The sequence below is a fragment of the Seriola dumerili genome, unplaced genomic scaffold (assembly GCF_002260705.1).
Source record: "Seriola dumerili isolate Sdu_G_001 unplaced genomic scaffold, Sdu_1.0 BDQW01000121.1, whole genome shotgun sequence".
Lineage (NCBI taxonomy): Eukaryota > Metazoa > Chordata > Actinopteri > Carangiformes > Carangidae > Seriola > Seriola dumerili.
The window spans coordinates 1988315-2004579 of record NW_019174376.1 but is presented as its reverse complement, the minus strand read 5'-3'; the positions used below and the strand labels follow the sequence as shown (position 1 = coordinate 2004579).

Below are 16265 nucleotides of genomic sequence, written 5' to 3'. Positions count from 1 at the left end.
TCTCTCTCTCACTCTCTCATTATATATCCTGTGTATGTCTCTCACCCCCTTCTTGTTGCCCATACCTCAGAGGGCTCTGGAGCAGCAGATGGAGTCACACCGTGAGGCGCACAGCAAACAGCTTGGCCGCCTGCGAGACGAGATCAATGAGAAGCAGAAGATCATCGACAATTTAACTGAGTCAGTTCCTTAAAAATAGAAGTTCTTAACATGTATAGGAGTGTTGTAAGTGATGTACAGTATTTTTACTGTAGTTTTTTAAAGCAGAGTGTTTTAAAGCAGAGGTGTCAACTTCATGGAAGAAGCATTTTTCCTTCCATATTTGAGGCTCGACTGTGGCAATATCTAATGCAGGTCATACATGTTTCCAGAGGCAGAGAGCTTACCCACTCTGTCAGCTGCCTGTGGACTCAAATCTCAAATTGAGTTCTACCCTCATAAGCAGTGTGAAAATGCTAAAATTGGGGAGACATGGTGTCAGTAGTTGAGTTCTCAAAAAGTATGAGCCCTGCTTTAGCTGCAAGAGGGGCGGAAATCAATATGTGTGGGTGGTTTACATGGTGAGGAAACTGCAGTGTGGGAGGACCTTAACACCAGGCTGCTGCTGAACCTCAGTGTGAGGAGCCACTGGGCTGGCTTTGGCTCCTTGAAAAAGAGGCCCCCTTCAGGTGCCTTGTTTTGAATACATTCTGTACCAGGCATGACCGTCTGGGAGGAGACTGCAGGGCAGACCCTCTTGAGGGACTAAAGTACATTTCCCAGCTGGCCTGGGAGTGTCTGTAACACCCAAGGAGCAGCTGCAGAGAATTTCTGAAAGAAAAGACATTTGGAGCTGCTCTGCTTGTCCTGCTGGCAGAGCCTGATTTGGATAAGCAGCTTGAAAATGGATGGATGGATGGCTGTCAGTGAGATGGAAAGCATCTGAAATAGGAGCAGGGTGGCCCTTTAGATCCTTCAACAGAACAGGAAAAACATGTATACAATAAATGTTCTCCCAAGAGTCAAGGATGAGTAAGAAAATCCAAAATGCTTTTGCCAAATGCCCTGTATTCTTGAAAACCAGGATGTGTCTGCACCCTACTAACTGGACACTTCCATGCTTTGGTTTTGACCTAATGACACACTTTGGCCACTCAAGTACCCCTGTGGTTTGCCAAAGTGCCTGTGTGGAAAGTGCTCTTATGTGACGTTAGGGCAAAAATAAATCCTTAAACTGCACATAGAAATGGTGGCTCTTCATCATTTCGCTCCTGCTGCTTTTAAAGTCTGTGCACAACACTGAGCTGGAGCTTTTCACCTCAGACTCGGGAAAGACTATTTTTTTCACATGTGACAGTGAGGTGGTACCAGTCATCCTATGAAACTGTTTTTTTTTTTTTTTTTCAACCTAAATATCTAAAAAAATATATATATAAATAAACCTCTCTGATGACCTCCTGTGATGTTTCTTCTACATGGGTAAATAAAATACACTGTGGTTAAATTCTATTATGGGTATGAAATCACAGTAAGTTAGATGATAGGGTGCTAACCTCTATTTCCCAGTGGTATTACAGATTCTCTTTCTCACAAATTGAATCCTTGAGTGAGTCACTTGTCACTTTTTTAGCTGTAACCAGAAGCAGCAGTTGGAGTTGGAGCAACTGCACGATGACTTTGAACGTCTCAGGAGCCAAGAGCATCACAAGAGCCGGCAGCTGGAGGAACTGACGTGAGTCTCTGCTTTACCGTCCTGGCCATCTTTCAAACACTTCACCATATGGAGGCCTGGGGGCGAGCTGCCCCTTTTGATTCACATCTTTCATGTCTCTCTATCGTTTGTCTTCCTTTTGTCTATTTATTTTCCTTTTGCTCTGCAGCTCTGACTGTCATTCTGTTTACACTGTGCTGCTCTGGCTGTGGAGTAATACAGTCATACAGACTGTGGCTAAAATTAGCCGGAGGCTTGCCCCTTTAACCCTCTCTTTGCCTATTTCTCTCTGTCTTTCTCTTGCTGTCTTACTCTCTTTGCATCTCCATTATGTAGTTTTGAAACAAGGTAGCAGCTGGCTGTTAATAGGCCTCTTTCTGGACTGACCTTTGCAGCATATTGCATCAGATGGCAGCTGGGTAACAGCCCACGAGTGGGGCCGCCGGTGCATGCTGCGTTTGTTCTTTGTTTATGAATTATTCTGGCAAGAATGTGGTAATCATTTGGGTAAAGGGAAGCTCATTTTGAATTTTCTATCTTTCTGTCTGTAGATTTCTCCATGAGCGTCATGAGCAGTCAAAACAGGACCTCAAAGGGCTGGAGGAGACTGTTGTAAGTCATTATTTGCTGTCACGATTCACTTGGCTCCATCAGCAGCCACTGATCCACTAAATACACTGTAACTGCTTTAACTGCACCATTTCCTCTCTACTCATACTGTAGGCTCGTGAGCTCCACACCCTGCACAACCTCCGCAAGCTTTTTGTTCAAGACCTCACGACTCGAGTTAGAAAAGTAAGCCAGACATAATTAAGTTACACAACACACCTCAAAGCTTTAATTTTTAACATATAACCATTGTAGGCAGAGTATATGTGACTTTACCTAGACTGTATGAAAATGACTTTTTTGGAACTACAGTACTTGCCACAGCAGTTTTTTTTTTTCTTTTTTTACAAAACTCTAAAATATCTCCTCTGTTTCTGTTGACAGAGTGCAGAATTGGAGCCTGATGATACTGGGGGATATATCACCCAGAAACAGAAGATTTCCTTTCTTGAAAACAACCTGGACCAGCTTACAAAAGTTCACAAACAGGTAACAACAAGCAGCAGATGTAAAACTGTGAATTATAGTGAGAGAGACAGATCATAACATTTTACCTGTCCACCACCTCTTTGAATATTAGGACAAATCATCCGGTTTACCTCAGCCTGGGAGCTTGATTGTCACTGTGCCATGACACAGCGGTAAGGCAGAAATGTCTTGCATAGATAGAATATGAGAGGAGGGCAAAAAGAGCGAGCCAAATTAAAATACAGAGCAGCGTGCACTGTTTGTCATTGCTCTCCGATGGGCTGAAGTAACCGTAGCACCATCAATCATCTTACTACAGTAACTTCACATGAAAGTCTCCTTGAAAACAGAGCAGCAGGAGGTGTTAAACCATGCTGCCTTCAGGGAAAGGAAGCCACACAGCATAAAACTGTTACTCAGATTTGAAATGAATTCATCCTCATGAAGGTGCACACCAGCACTCTTAGTCTTTCTTCTCTCTCTAGCTGACACACACAAACTCTCAAAAGCAGCCTTGTGCTCAAAAAGATTAGACAAACATACACACACTTCACATCTTTATTTCAAGTTCCTAAACAGACTATAGCAGTGGACTAAATGTTGATGTGCTAAACGTTCTGCAGAATGGCAGATATACTCAGGCTGACAGATTGGTGAAAGCTGCACTGCAGCAGTCTGTCAGGCAGAAAACCAATCCTAAAGTGGCTGCTGGGAGACCCCTATCCCATCCACCACCTGCTGATATTGTGGGAATAGAAGACCAAAGTCATGGCCATAAATCAGAAAACTCCCAGTGGAAAGTGATAAGACTCCCAAAGACAGGCAGTGGAAAGTGCACCGTGGCAACATATGAGTTTCTCTGCCTCTGTTAAGATATAATAATGTCTGTCCATCCATCTATCTGCACACACACAACTATCATGATTTCTCTTATAACATTCACTTACCTCCTGTAGGAATCCTGCCTCCTTTCTCTTTTGAAGTCTCTCACTACAAAACAATAAACTAGCACTGCCAAACCTCAGGTGGATTGATTGAATTCCTGAGTCCTTTGCCTGCTTTGCCTGTTAGATAACTTTCGCAGCTTACTAAACCTTGCAGGTCTTATACTCAGTATCTCTGCGGGGTATGGATTAGTTTGCATGATCACGTAGCAGCAAACTCTCTGTGTGTAAGGTGCTCAGTCATGGATTTCTCGCATCTGCCTTGCCTTCTCCTGTAGGAAACATGATCTGCACATGTGCAGCAATGTAAAATCAGTAAGTCTGCCGGTTGATTGTGGTTCATGGACATGACCATAAAAAAAGAAGACCATAATCTAGATTTAGTTCTGTTTTTAACAGTAACAGTCATTAACACATATTGTACCTAAAGCATACTTCTTGGCCAAGTGTTGGACTTTTTCCATTGGCTGTTGCTCTTTCGAAATGATTTGGCGCAAACAGATTCTATTATGTCATCAGGTATTGGCTTTATTTAAGACAGGTTTGTATTAGAGGCAATTATTTATTTCTGATTTCCACTGTTTGACATTTATTATTGGTCACGCCATTATTTTAGTAAGTATTTTAGTTTACTCTCTTTTGCCCTGTTTAAGTTGATACAAACTTAACACTTCCTTTAATTGTTTCAAATTAAAAGCCCTCTAACATTTCAGTGGACAGAAAAACCTTAATGTGCTAGTTTCTTTAGCTCAACAGTTACCAATGGTTTCTCTCTCTCTCCCTCAGACTCTCCTGCTCTCTCTTGCTCGTGTGTTTTATGTTTAGTTATTCCTCTGCTCTGCACCATGGAGCCACTGTAGTTAGCCAGCCCCCAGTAGCCTTAGCCCCACCCCAATCACCCCCAGCTTGTTAGCTTAAAGCCAAAACCCAAGACAAGTTTTTGTGAAAAGAAGTAGCTACTGTTACAAGACTTTCTGTTTATGGTATTTATTATAGTCATCTGAACAGGAGTAGCTGTTTATGTAACTAGCTGGTAAGCCGGTCCTTAGTGTTCTGTATGTTTTACAGCTGGTGCGTGACAATGCAGACCTTCGCTGTGAGCTTCCAAAACTGGAGAAACGTCTTCGGTCTACAGCTGAGCGAGTTAAGGCGCTGGAGGGTGCACTGAAGGAGGCGAAGGAAGGAGCCATGAAGGACCGTCGCCGCTACCAGCAGGAGGTGGAGCGAATCAAAGATGTGATGAGGGTCCGCAATCCTTTCCGCCGGCCCCATGCCGCACAGATAGGTAACACACAACACCTCACTCACAGGTTTAACCCGTTCAAATCTACTGAAAAGCCATAGTGAGCTGGACACTACATTGCATGGCTGCATGTGTCCTTTCAGTAGAAGTTATGTAATCAGATTAAATGATGATAACAAAGCATCCTCTAATTGGTAAGTAGGCAGTGATCCATTGCATCCATCCATTACAATCTGATCTATGGATTTTTTCATGGATTATTCAAGTATTATTACTACACTGCTGTTTAAGACATTAATTTCTCTCCTATTCTTTCCATTCATTCCACAGTCATCTCATATACACATCTGTTTCTATGTCTACAACCCCTTCCATTTAATTTTATATAGAGTAATATTACATTTTTTCTCATTTGCTTGAGTACTTTTCAAAACAATGAGTGCAATCATCACAGCAATTCACACCGTGCAGCACCGCACCCTCAAAAAGCTCTGACTCATGCATCGAAATTAAGTAAATTCATTAACCAGTGCATCTCAGCTTCCTTTCCTCATTTTCTGAAATCATGTCAAATGAGTTCACTGAAAATTCTGTTACTTTATTTTGTTTCAAGTAATTTGATTTTACATTACCCAGTAGTACAGTCTAATTTCCCCTGCAGCTAACTGAAGGATTTCCATCAAAACACATGCCCCTGAATACAAACCGTAGTTTCAACAAAGCACATTTCTTCTCAAGTATGAATCTTACAGCAACTGTGAAAGGAATGTAAAATGAAGACAAATGTTTACTATACTACAAGATTCAGATCGGTTGTTGTAGAAACAACTTAATAAAAGAAATGTGAAAATGTCAATGCAAATCCTCTCCACTACAATCCCAATGCGTTAGGTTCCACATGTAAACACTCGTGTATCTGGCCATAACATTTCATCTACTTCACATCTGATATTGGCCCTTGCAATGCACTGTGAGAGAAGGCTTTTGCCGTGAGGCAACAATCCTTTCCATTTTTCTCTTGTGATTCCCCACAGACAAAATCCATTGTTGGATTTGCCTCCCCTCACTGCTCTGAGACTTCCTCCCTTCCGCTTACCAGATCACCATCAGTTCGTACACCTCCACGAGCAAGCTGCTGTCCCCTCTCTGACAGAGTTTTCTGTACTTAATCTTGTTCCATATTCAGCACCTGAAACTACCAGAAACTCAGGTTCACCCCTGTGGAATACAAAAATATGTTTGAGTACCACGAGGGCTAAATGAGTGTGTTAGGTTGCCATAAAATAAGAGAGTATTTATGGTCGTACCAACATGCTAAAATGTATGAAAGACAATAACGATCCTCTTCTGAGAGAACTACAATTGATTAGAAAAGCGGTGCAATCCATTTTAATCACTAACTCACTTCACCACTGTTCGGCTGAAGATAATTGCTTATATACATTTTGATTTCTGTGTGAAATAAATGAGAGACACATATGCTGTTGTGAGAAAATGAGCTATTGATTAGAGAGTATTTTCAGAATAATTTGATGATCATACCATAGCAACTGTGATATTCTTCTGTCTATTAATATATAATATATCTCAGTAAAACATTGTATTACTTTGCACCACAGTGGACTGTGAAGCCCTAACCCTTTAAATAAACAAGTATGTTTTTGCCTTCTGTTATCTCTCTTAGCCAAGCCTGTGCGTCCTGGCCACTACCCAGCCTGCTCTCCCACCAACCCCTTCTTCATCCGAGGCTACAGCGATCACCCCGTTGCCTTCAGCAATGCTGTTTTCCACAACAGCAACAACCAACAAGCAGCTGCTTCTTCCGCCCCTGCATCTCCAGAGAACGAGCCTCGGGTACCTGAGGCCAACTCCAACCAGAACAGCCCCGTCAAACACGCCGACTCCCAAAACAGCGACACACACGACAACGACACTCACAACAAGTAAACACAGTTACATGTGGCTGATTGCTGAGTAATATACTGCTGGTCATTATGATACTAGACCTTTTATACTGTGGTTTGGACTAATCTTAACTCAAGGTCCACTTACTAGCTTTTTTCCCCATGCTTTAAACAATGTCTCACTTTGTTTACTTTGGATGTTGTAGTTTGATAAGATAATCTTTTAACTCAAGGTCCACTTACTAGTTTGTTGTTGGAGCTTTCAACCAGATCTCACCTACCTGACTTTGGACATAATATTTTGAATTTTTTTCGGATTAAGTTTTTACTAGCTTTTTTTCAGGTGCTTTCAACCATCTCAGGCCCTGTTCAGACCTGGCATCAAGAGACAAGAAGTAGACAATAGTAGTATAACAATTTAATCTTGAAAATAAGCTTCTTCCTGATGCTTTTAAACACATCCCACCATCTTCATCTTGGACATAGTTGTTTGACAAAATCTCCTCTCTTTTCAGATTTTAGTTACAACTTTATTTTAGTTTTAATTCAAAAAGATCAAGATTTGCGCCCCGGTAGGTCACCTGGTAGAGCACCTACCCTGTGCTAAGGCTAAGTCCTTACCACAGCACCCTGCGTTCTAATCTGATCCCGAGCATTTTGCTGCATGTCTTTTCCCCTCTCCCTCCCCTAACTTTCCTGTCTACCTCTACTGTTGATATAAAATAAAGAGCACAAATTCCAAAAGAATAAAAGTCTTAAAAGGAAAAAAAAAAAAGGATCAGGATTTTGAAACAGAGCTGCCATAGCTACACTGACATGAGCGTCTCTTTCTGCTGTTTGCAGGCTTCCAGCTGAACCAGCGAGCCAAGCAGACAACAACACTGCAGAGATGCTCGATTCAGAAAACGGTGAGCCACCCTGTTAAAATAATGAGAAATGTTATGATCACGATCAGCAGGAGTAAATTCACTTATTTTTATGACCATTTTTTTTTTTTGCCATCATATCAGCCATTACGTTTGAATGTTGTTTTATACTCTCACTGAGTGCTAGCTGTTAAACTAGTTTACAGTGATTGCCCTGCTGCTATGATAACAACTCTACCTGCTGTTATTTTTGTTTGATTGTCTTTTACCTCTTGTAGTCAGAGGATTTAACTGTAATTCTGAGCCACTGATAAGTGAGTAGGAGGGTTTCAAAGTTGGTCCTCTGGATTAATATATAATATAAAATAATATATTCATGGGATACAGACTGTCATGTATTGAAATTCACCAAGAAAAAAAAAAAACACACTTCATTATGGGATACTGCTGCTGCTTGATGATTTTTTGTGCACCTTCATATTTGTGTGTGTGTGTGTGTGTGTGTGTGTGTGTGTGTGTGTGTGTGTGTGTGTGTCTGTGTGTGTGTGTGTGTGTCTGTGTGTCTGTGTGTGTGCAACAGACTCTGGAGGAGATAGATTAGGCTTGCCAGTTTCATTACTCAGCCAGACAGATAGCCGGCCAGACAGGCTGAGTGCCCACCTCAGCCTCTGACCCAGTGATGACAGTTGTGTAACACCACCAAACCTCTTTGACTCTCCAGGAATATCAATAAAAATCAGAAACAGGGTTAGAGCCAATATGTCAGCTCACTGTGACAGTTCTTGCCTTTTATTAAATATTAGATATCACTGATGTTGTCCACAGTCATCCCTTAAAGAATTTAATCGGGCAGGATTTAGTGCTCATATACTGTAATGTCTTCTGAAGTCAAGCTGCTCTGTGCCATCAATTTCAATAAGAGCTTATGGGAAAGTGTAAAACTCAAAGACCCTGCATCTCCTGTATGCCATATTTCTTATTTCTTCATCATTTTCTGTTGAGGTGTAGCCTTGGTGTTTTTTTCTTTGAGAGGGAGGGAGTAAAATTTTTATTAACTGTCACAGTTTTTTTTTCTACTTAAGAGATTAAACGCTACCAGCCTTATAATCCAGTCAAGCATGAGGTCCCTCGATAGTAGCCAACTCATCAAACTGCACACAAATTACGTAAACTTGCCTCTATGAATAACAATGAATCAATTCACACAGTCATCTCATTTGCTGTAGATTGAGTGCCAACTGAAACTTGTTTACGTCTTGGTGTCAATATGCTGTGTCACATAAGAAGTCAAGTGAATATTTTGTGAAATTGATCGATGTCAGGATAGTTCAGGGAGAGCACGGGCCCCTTAAGGATTGTAGAAATCCACTAGCTGCTTGAGGACGGAAGACGTTTGACACAGCACAAAACACTTTGGGAAATTAATTCAGTTCGTTAGGCTCCACAGACTGTAACTATGATCCCGGCATTACAAATAGAGCCATCCTGGAGACCCTTTTCTTCGTGTGAGTGCTGCGCTGCTGCACTATTGGTCTAACTGTAATGACAGTTGTTAAGAGGCTTTGCAAGGAAGCTCTCTGGATGGGAGCTTTTCACACTTGTGGTACTTTGTTATTTTTATTATCACGTGTAACAGCAAAAGTAGTGTCTCGTAGAAATGAGATAATCTCCATCAGAGAAATGACGGCATTTATCAGTTGTTCAAACAGTGTAAAATGACCCATGTTTACAAGCAACCTGTTGCAGTTGTAGATATAATGTCCTCTCTATGACAGCATTGATCATTTGTTCAACCAGTGAGAAATTAGCTGTGTATGTTTATGTCCAGTAGCAAATATTCTTATACCACTGGAGGAAGTGGTGGGTGGTTACAAGAGGTACAAAGACTCCAACCAAGCGTCAACATTGGTTTGTTTTACCTATGACAATCTTTTACTAACCTTAGACATGTAGTTTTTGTTGCCTTAGCTTGAAAATAAAAGGTGCTGCAGGTGTGTCCTTGCCTTACTGAGGGGATCAATAGATCAATAAAATGCTCATATGGGTTGTTTTTAAATGCACTGACAAGCACCCTATTTAGTCATTTATGTGTGAGGACTTGAGGACACGTTATGCAGCTGCTTGTTCCAAAGTCATCTGTCTCCAATGGCTTTGGGCTGTTTCAATTAAACCCATATGTGTCTGTGACAAACCCACTGCTTCCCGTAATTTACGCACCACCAAACCCCTCACTGTGCACCTCACTGTGCACCTGCCTGCTTCCTTATGCACTTCTTTCTGTCCCCAGGAAACACCACAGACATCAATGACAACAGGTAAGACTGGTGCACCCTATTTTAATCCTGCACAACACCTGCTGCTATTTGTTGCTGTCTTTAGTACAGGCTTTCATGTTGTAGAAACAGATTAATTTCAGGGTTTATTTGTGACATTTTGGCTTCAACTGAAGTTCCTGAAATGTTTTCTTTAAGTTACAGATGATCAGCTGTAAATTAATGTCAAAGCTAGAAGCAATTAACTTAATACTGTATCTTTGATGATTGTCAGTTATGGCTAAAGAACATGATTAAGTATGGCACTGTCACATTCACCCCGCATGCACCGATCCCCTTGTGTTTTAAGACCAGTTACTGTAACTTCACTGATTTGCCTCCCTCACTGCTGTGTCTCTCTGCTCCATCGCTGCCCCCTTGTTGCTGTCACTGCTACTGCTGCTCCTGCTACTACTGACGCTGCTGCTGCTGCTGGTGATGATGATGATGATGATGCTGCGGCCGCCTGTGATTCTGGTGTGTTGGGTAGCATGTGTCTGAATGTGAATTCTGTGTCCAGAACTGACGTCTGTGACAATCAGGGCCCAGCCAAACTCTACAGCCTGCAGCCGGAGGCCTCAGCCAGCTAATAGTCCTGAGCAGGTAAGAAGAAACACCCCAATGAGTGTGTGATTTATTTGCTACAGTACACAGCTGCATGAATCACAGGTCAAGAATGAGGTGATAAACAAATGTCACAATCAACCAATTAACATTCAAAGCCGTGGTCCACTGAATCTACTCACGACAGTTGTGTAATCTGTGAAAAAACAGTTTTAGAAGTATATTACTCTGTGGGAAACGTAACCTATAAAACAAATGGATTCTTGGATAGCCAAATTGCTAGTTTTAGTTGTCATTCTTTTTGTAGTGGGCCTGTTGACGTAGAGTTAGGGTTAGGTTTAGGGTAGGGAAAAGATGTCAATTACCACATACAAAATTTAAATTTATGTGAATGAAAATACTGAGAAGCATGAGTCCATTTCACAAAAGCAATTTGCAAGCACTGCTTACATGCTAAGGATAGCAACGTCAAATCTCTCATGATTGTGGCTTATAAATTGCTTGCCAGTCCTACAGAGCTCTTAGATGCTTATGTATTGGTCAGATGACCGTATGGCATTTGTTTAGATTAGTGATATGTATTAAAGTTAACAGGAGGGGAATCTAGGTTCTGCGACCCTAACATAAATAATGGATGGATGGAAAATTAATGTTGCAAACAATTTAAACGCTACTTCAGGTGTGTTTTGGTTGGGCTCAATCTTCACATAAACTTGACAAATTATACATTGCTTTAAAGCTTTAATTTTCCCATTAACATCCCCATATCGTTACTACAGTTGATGATACATAGTTGCTTCAGACTTGTGGCTCTGGCTCAAAAGTATTTCCCTCACAAAAGGTACTGCTACTATAGGCCTTATATTTCCACTTTTATGTCAAAAGAATAGGTGAAAAAAAACTAAATTTAATTTCTGCCATGTTTGTGCTCCTATAGTCATTCTGACTTGTTGGATGTAAAATTTGAAGAGTTACCTTTCCAAGGAGACCATGGTTATTACTGTAATCAAAAGGATTGAAGAACAATAACCTTTTTATTTTGGGTGTATTATTTTCAGACTTGTACACCCGGTCTTATGAAACATCACTATGAGTTTAGAGGCTGTCTGGGCTCAGCTCTCTGGTGCTCTAGGACTTTACAGCTGTAAGCCTGCCAGGGTGAAAGAAAATATTTTTTTTTCTCTGGAGCCTCCCACACTAAAAATACCTAGACTCACTGTGAGACACTTTGCACAGAAATACCCAACAAACAGCATCTGTCTCAGATCAGCACTCTTTTTTTGTGGGGGAGGGGAATTATTTCATAAATCCCAGCCTAGAGTTAAAGATTATACAATATTACAAATACTGCTTCTGGAAAGACCCGTATGAGAAAGGGGAATTAAATCATATCTTCTTTTTGGTTTTACTTCAGCTCACTGCGTTTGCTGTCACAGGGTTTCATTTGGTAGCTTTTTTTTTTTTTTGTATTCCTGTTAAAGTTTTATTCACACCATGTGTTACAGGACAACAGAGTGAATTGACCTCTTTTTACCTGGGCTGCAGACTTAGGACCACATTGTAACTTTTATATGATGAAATATAAAAGATAAATCTCACTTTTCCAGCTCTATAACACGTTATAAAGTTTTCTACGGAGTAAATATATGTTTTGCACAGTGCTGCTGAATTTTACATCCTATGAAGTCTAAATCTGGCCCCAGAGTGCAGTTCCCAAACACAAGCAAGTCTCAGTGTAGACACCAGAAATAAAATGACTTGTGACGTGTTCCTTCTGGCGATGTTAGCATGACTCACTGGCTGCTGTCTCTTCTTTTCTGCCATCTTTCGCTTTCCCCGGTTTTCTCAAATGTGTCTGACTGTCGCTCTTACTTTCTGTTTCTCTGTGTCTCTTTTTCTCTCTCTCTCTCTCTCTCTCTCTCTCCAGGCAGAACACCTTTCCGAGGCCTCTTCTGTAAATCTGCATGCAGCCGATCACAGTCCTCCCAGACTCCCTTTCCTCTCTCATCCCCACCTGCTGTAAATAGACCTCTATCTCCTGTGTCCCTTTTCCTCCTCCTGCTTGCTCCTCTGCAACCCATTCTCCTTCCTGTACTATGATGTGTGGGGGTGTAGGTGTTATCAGTTTGGCAAGCACTGCATCTCAAACACCTGACCTGGCAGCTTACACCTTGCACCGCCTCCCACATGACTTGGAATACAAAGGGACCACAAATAGAAAGGTGGGTAAGAGAAGGCGCAGTGCTGAAGGTAACCACTAGGCTGTGCTGTTTGTCTCAATGACGGAATCACAGTGGACATAAAACCAGAACATCAAACAGTAAACTGAAGCATTATTATTATTGAAAATGAGTTTGGATTAGAAAACTCCAAGTTAAACTGTGTTCAACAACATGAATACAGTGTGAACCGTTGGCTCACTTTACTGATATTTATATTTTAACTGTGCATGTTGATTTGTCATGTTGGTCTTCAGCTTTTCTTGGAAAATAAATGAAAGAAGAAGAAAGCTAGCGAGGCAACATTATCGTGAAATGTATCAGTCTAAACACTGGTGCAGAAGAGTCTCTGTGAGTTAATGTAAATGGAATAAACACCCTTAAAATGAGTCGTGTTTAAAGAATAAGGCCAACAATCTTCTGTGTTTGTTACTGCCAACAAATTCCATGAAAAGACCAAAATCCAACAATACGTTAGTGTGTCTCAGTATCCTTTGACTTCCCCAACCTGACTGTGGCTCTCAGCCCTGAGCCTGTTTGTTCCTACTGACGACATAAATTTTTAAAAACAGGCCAAGAATGCAGCATTTCATTTTTTCCAAAAAAGGATGGGGACTGTAGGTTTTTTTTTTTTAGGAAACATTACTCAAACTGCAGAAAATCGTGCATTTGTTAAGGACTATTTAGAGCCAGGGATTAATACACGTTTGGTGTTCAAGTGAGCATTTACAGCAGCACCATGGTGTATGTGGCTCTGACTCAAAATAAACTGCAGTGCCCGTGTTTATTGTAATGAAGAGAGATGTTATCCATACAACAGCGTGGCTCATTAATGTGCACAGTGTAACGGTTTTGTATTTTGGTATACCTTGTAGGATGTATTTCAGATACTTATATTCCATATCATGTTTCCAATAGCAAACCAAATAACCCCCAAACACATCTAGCCACCGTCTTGCAAGTTTTAGATCACAGTTTTTGTAAAGACCTTATGAATCTTGATGCTTCACCTGGTTCTGATATCGGCACTATCACACCGAGCACAGGATGAACTCTAGTGCTCACGGTAAAGTTGGTCAGAGCATGAGCTTAAAATAAAATACTAAAATATTCAGCAGTTAACAGTGCTCGCCATGGCGTGTCTGCCTTTTGTTACACATCACTTGCTTTAACTGGTATGAGGAATAACGTCATCTGAACCATAAGTTACATGAATTCTGATTGTTTTTAAGAGACTGATTGTGTGGTAGTAAAGAGACTTCTAAGCCCCCCCCAAAAAAAAAAAAAAACACCTGACAGGGAGCATCTGTGAGATATTCAGTCATTGTCATGTCATCCAAGAGCATGGCAGAGTAAAAAAAAAAAAAATGTGTAGCAACTATTTTTATACAGCTAGTTCTAGTTTGAAAGAAATATATATTTATCATTTGCTCTATTTTAAATGTAATTTCTTTGCTCTTTACTCTTAATTCATAGCAGTTATGTATTATTGTGACATGTATTTCCTATACTGCAGAACGGTAAGGATTTCAGATTTCCAGTGTGTTGTCATTGAATGAAAGTGGGTGCACGTGTGCAGCTGCCATTCCAAAATGAATTGGTGTAGGAGATGACTAATCCTACGCTTCTTCATGAACCACCACAGACTGAAACCAAAGCTCTGATTGTAGTGAGTCATTGAAGGAGGATTTTGCTCTCTAATAGCCTATGTATAAGCTCTGCTGGAGACATGAACCAAGGGTTACTGTAGGTTATCAAGAGCTGATACAGCTTTGTCTTATCCTTCTGACACACACACACACAAACACACACTCAGATGTAGCACCTCATCAGCCAATGAGGTGTCTGACCCTTGACCCCGCAATGCAGATATATGACATCCTGTATTTACTTGAGTACAGTCTGAGTTATCTGAGTAGATAAGTCGATGCATTGACTGTCTACACTGGTGGTCAGTTGCTCCACGCCGCCCATTGCACTCTCTCTGTTGACCTCCTGATCAACCAGTCAGGATGAGAGAGTCAAGGGTGGGGGTGGGGGTGGGGTGGGACTGTGTCTTTGTGTGTATGTGTGTATTGGGAGAGAACAGGAGCTGTGTCTGCTCTTTGACTTTCAGCGAACAAAACAGACGAGTAATGCTCTAGATCACAGCTTGCAAATGACTTATTAAATATTTACTGGGTACAGGGAAGAAGCACACAAATTTGTGTTGAGAGATCTAGAAATAAATTACTCTGCAAGTACTTTTTCAATGACTTAGTACAAACAGTTCATGTAGTAAATAATTAAGTACATACAGGGGACCAACAGGTGTAGCCTAAATGTCCTTTTACTACAGCTATGTCATGAAATCATAGAAAACAAAAACCAAAACTACGTCACTGTTCCCCAGTTATTTATCATGATTTTAAAAACATATACAAGTATTTTGTATTGAAATACTTCTTACACTGTTCCTATTTTGTCTGTATTGTTCCTAAGTAATAACACTAATGAACCTTTCATTCTGATGGTTTTCTAACCCCCTCTTAAGCGCAAAATTGTTATCCCCTTATACTGTCACATAAACTGTAGTGACCCTGGTGTTTTATTGATTACCTGTATATACAAAATGATTACGCTGTGAAGTGCGGGCAGGAAATCTAAAGCGTTACCAACAGACTCTCTGTTTAAATTTTGCTGAGGCTTATTATAAATGCATGGAGCATTTTATAATTTTATTTTCTTAATGCTTTCCTTTTTTGTTCATCTTTACCACTTTTTACTCTAAGTATCTAATACTGTAGCTGATCCACTTCCTCCAAAGGGTTAAAAAAAGGTCATTGAACTGAAAAGACTTTACATTATCTTTGAAGCCGAGTGTGTTTACATAACCTATAGAAACCGTGAGTTGAATGTGAATGGGCTTTTCTTTTGTCCATCTGCTGTTGATCAGTGAAAACCACAAGGAAAATAACTATTCTTCTGACATGCACTGCTGAGCTGTAAATGTTTGGATGACTGAGAGTGGGATTTATTTTACAGTCTTATTGTTCTGTTCGTCTGACAGTAATTGTAACCAATCTGAAAATAGTCTGGCAAGGTCAATAATGTGTGATACTGTAGCTTAAATATGCAGAAATAGAAGACGAGACTGGTAGAATGGTTTAAAAAAAAAAATAAGACTGAGGCAAAATGTCTGTGTTGTTTGTACAAATGTGCGTTGACTGGTTTGTTTATAGCGTGTGATTTAGTGCATGCAGTACTCTCCTGTAGCTGCTGAGAAACAGTACTGTTATCTCATAAAAACCTCTTTCAATAAAGATGAACCTGTGTACATATGATTATTACACTGTCTTGTCATTGCTTCGCCGCTTTATAATAATTATTGATGGGCACATGAAATAGATTTTCTTCCACTCCTGTGTGAACACTAACAGTGTATTGACAATAAATCCAGATACAGT

The 16265-nt window shown here is 40.6% G+C and overlaps 1 protein-coding gene across 1 annotated transcript in view; it reads left to right on the top strand.

Moving 5' to 3' along the window:
• kif5a (kinesin family member 5A) overlaps nucleotides 1–10626 on the top strand; it is a 56489-nt gene extending 45863 nt beyond the window's left edge. Inside the window, exons 19-28 of the mRNA XM_022748243.1 lie at nucleotides 71–180; nucleotides 1610–1711; nucleotides 2242–2302; nucleotides 2414–2485; nucleotides 2684–2788; nucleotides 4780–4996; nucleotides 6639–6897; nucleotides 7702–7766; nucleotides 10012–10039; nucleotides 10527–10626. Of these exons, the coding sequence (XP_022603964.1) occupies nucleotides 71–180; nucleotides 1610–1711; nucleotides 2242–2302; nucleotides 2414–2485; nucleotides 2684–2788; nucleotides 4780–4996; nucleotides 6639–6897; nucleotides 7702–7766; nucleotides 10012–10039; nucleotides 10527–10626 (1119 nt within the window). The remainder of the gene's footprint in view (nucleotides 1–70; nucleotides 181–1609; nucleotides 1712–2241; nucleotides 2303–2413; nucleotides 2486–2683; nucleotides 2789–4779; nucleotides 4997–6638; nucleotides 6898–7701; nucleotides 7767–10011; nucleotides 10040–10526) is intronic.
• The last annotated feature ends 5639 nt before the right edge of the window (nucleotides 10627–16265 follow it).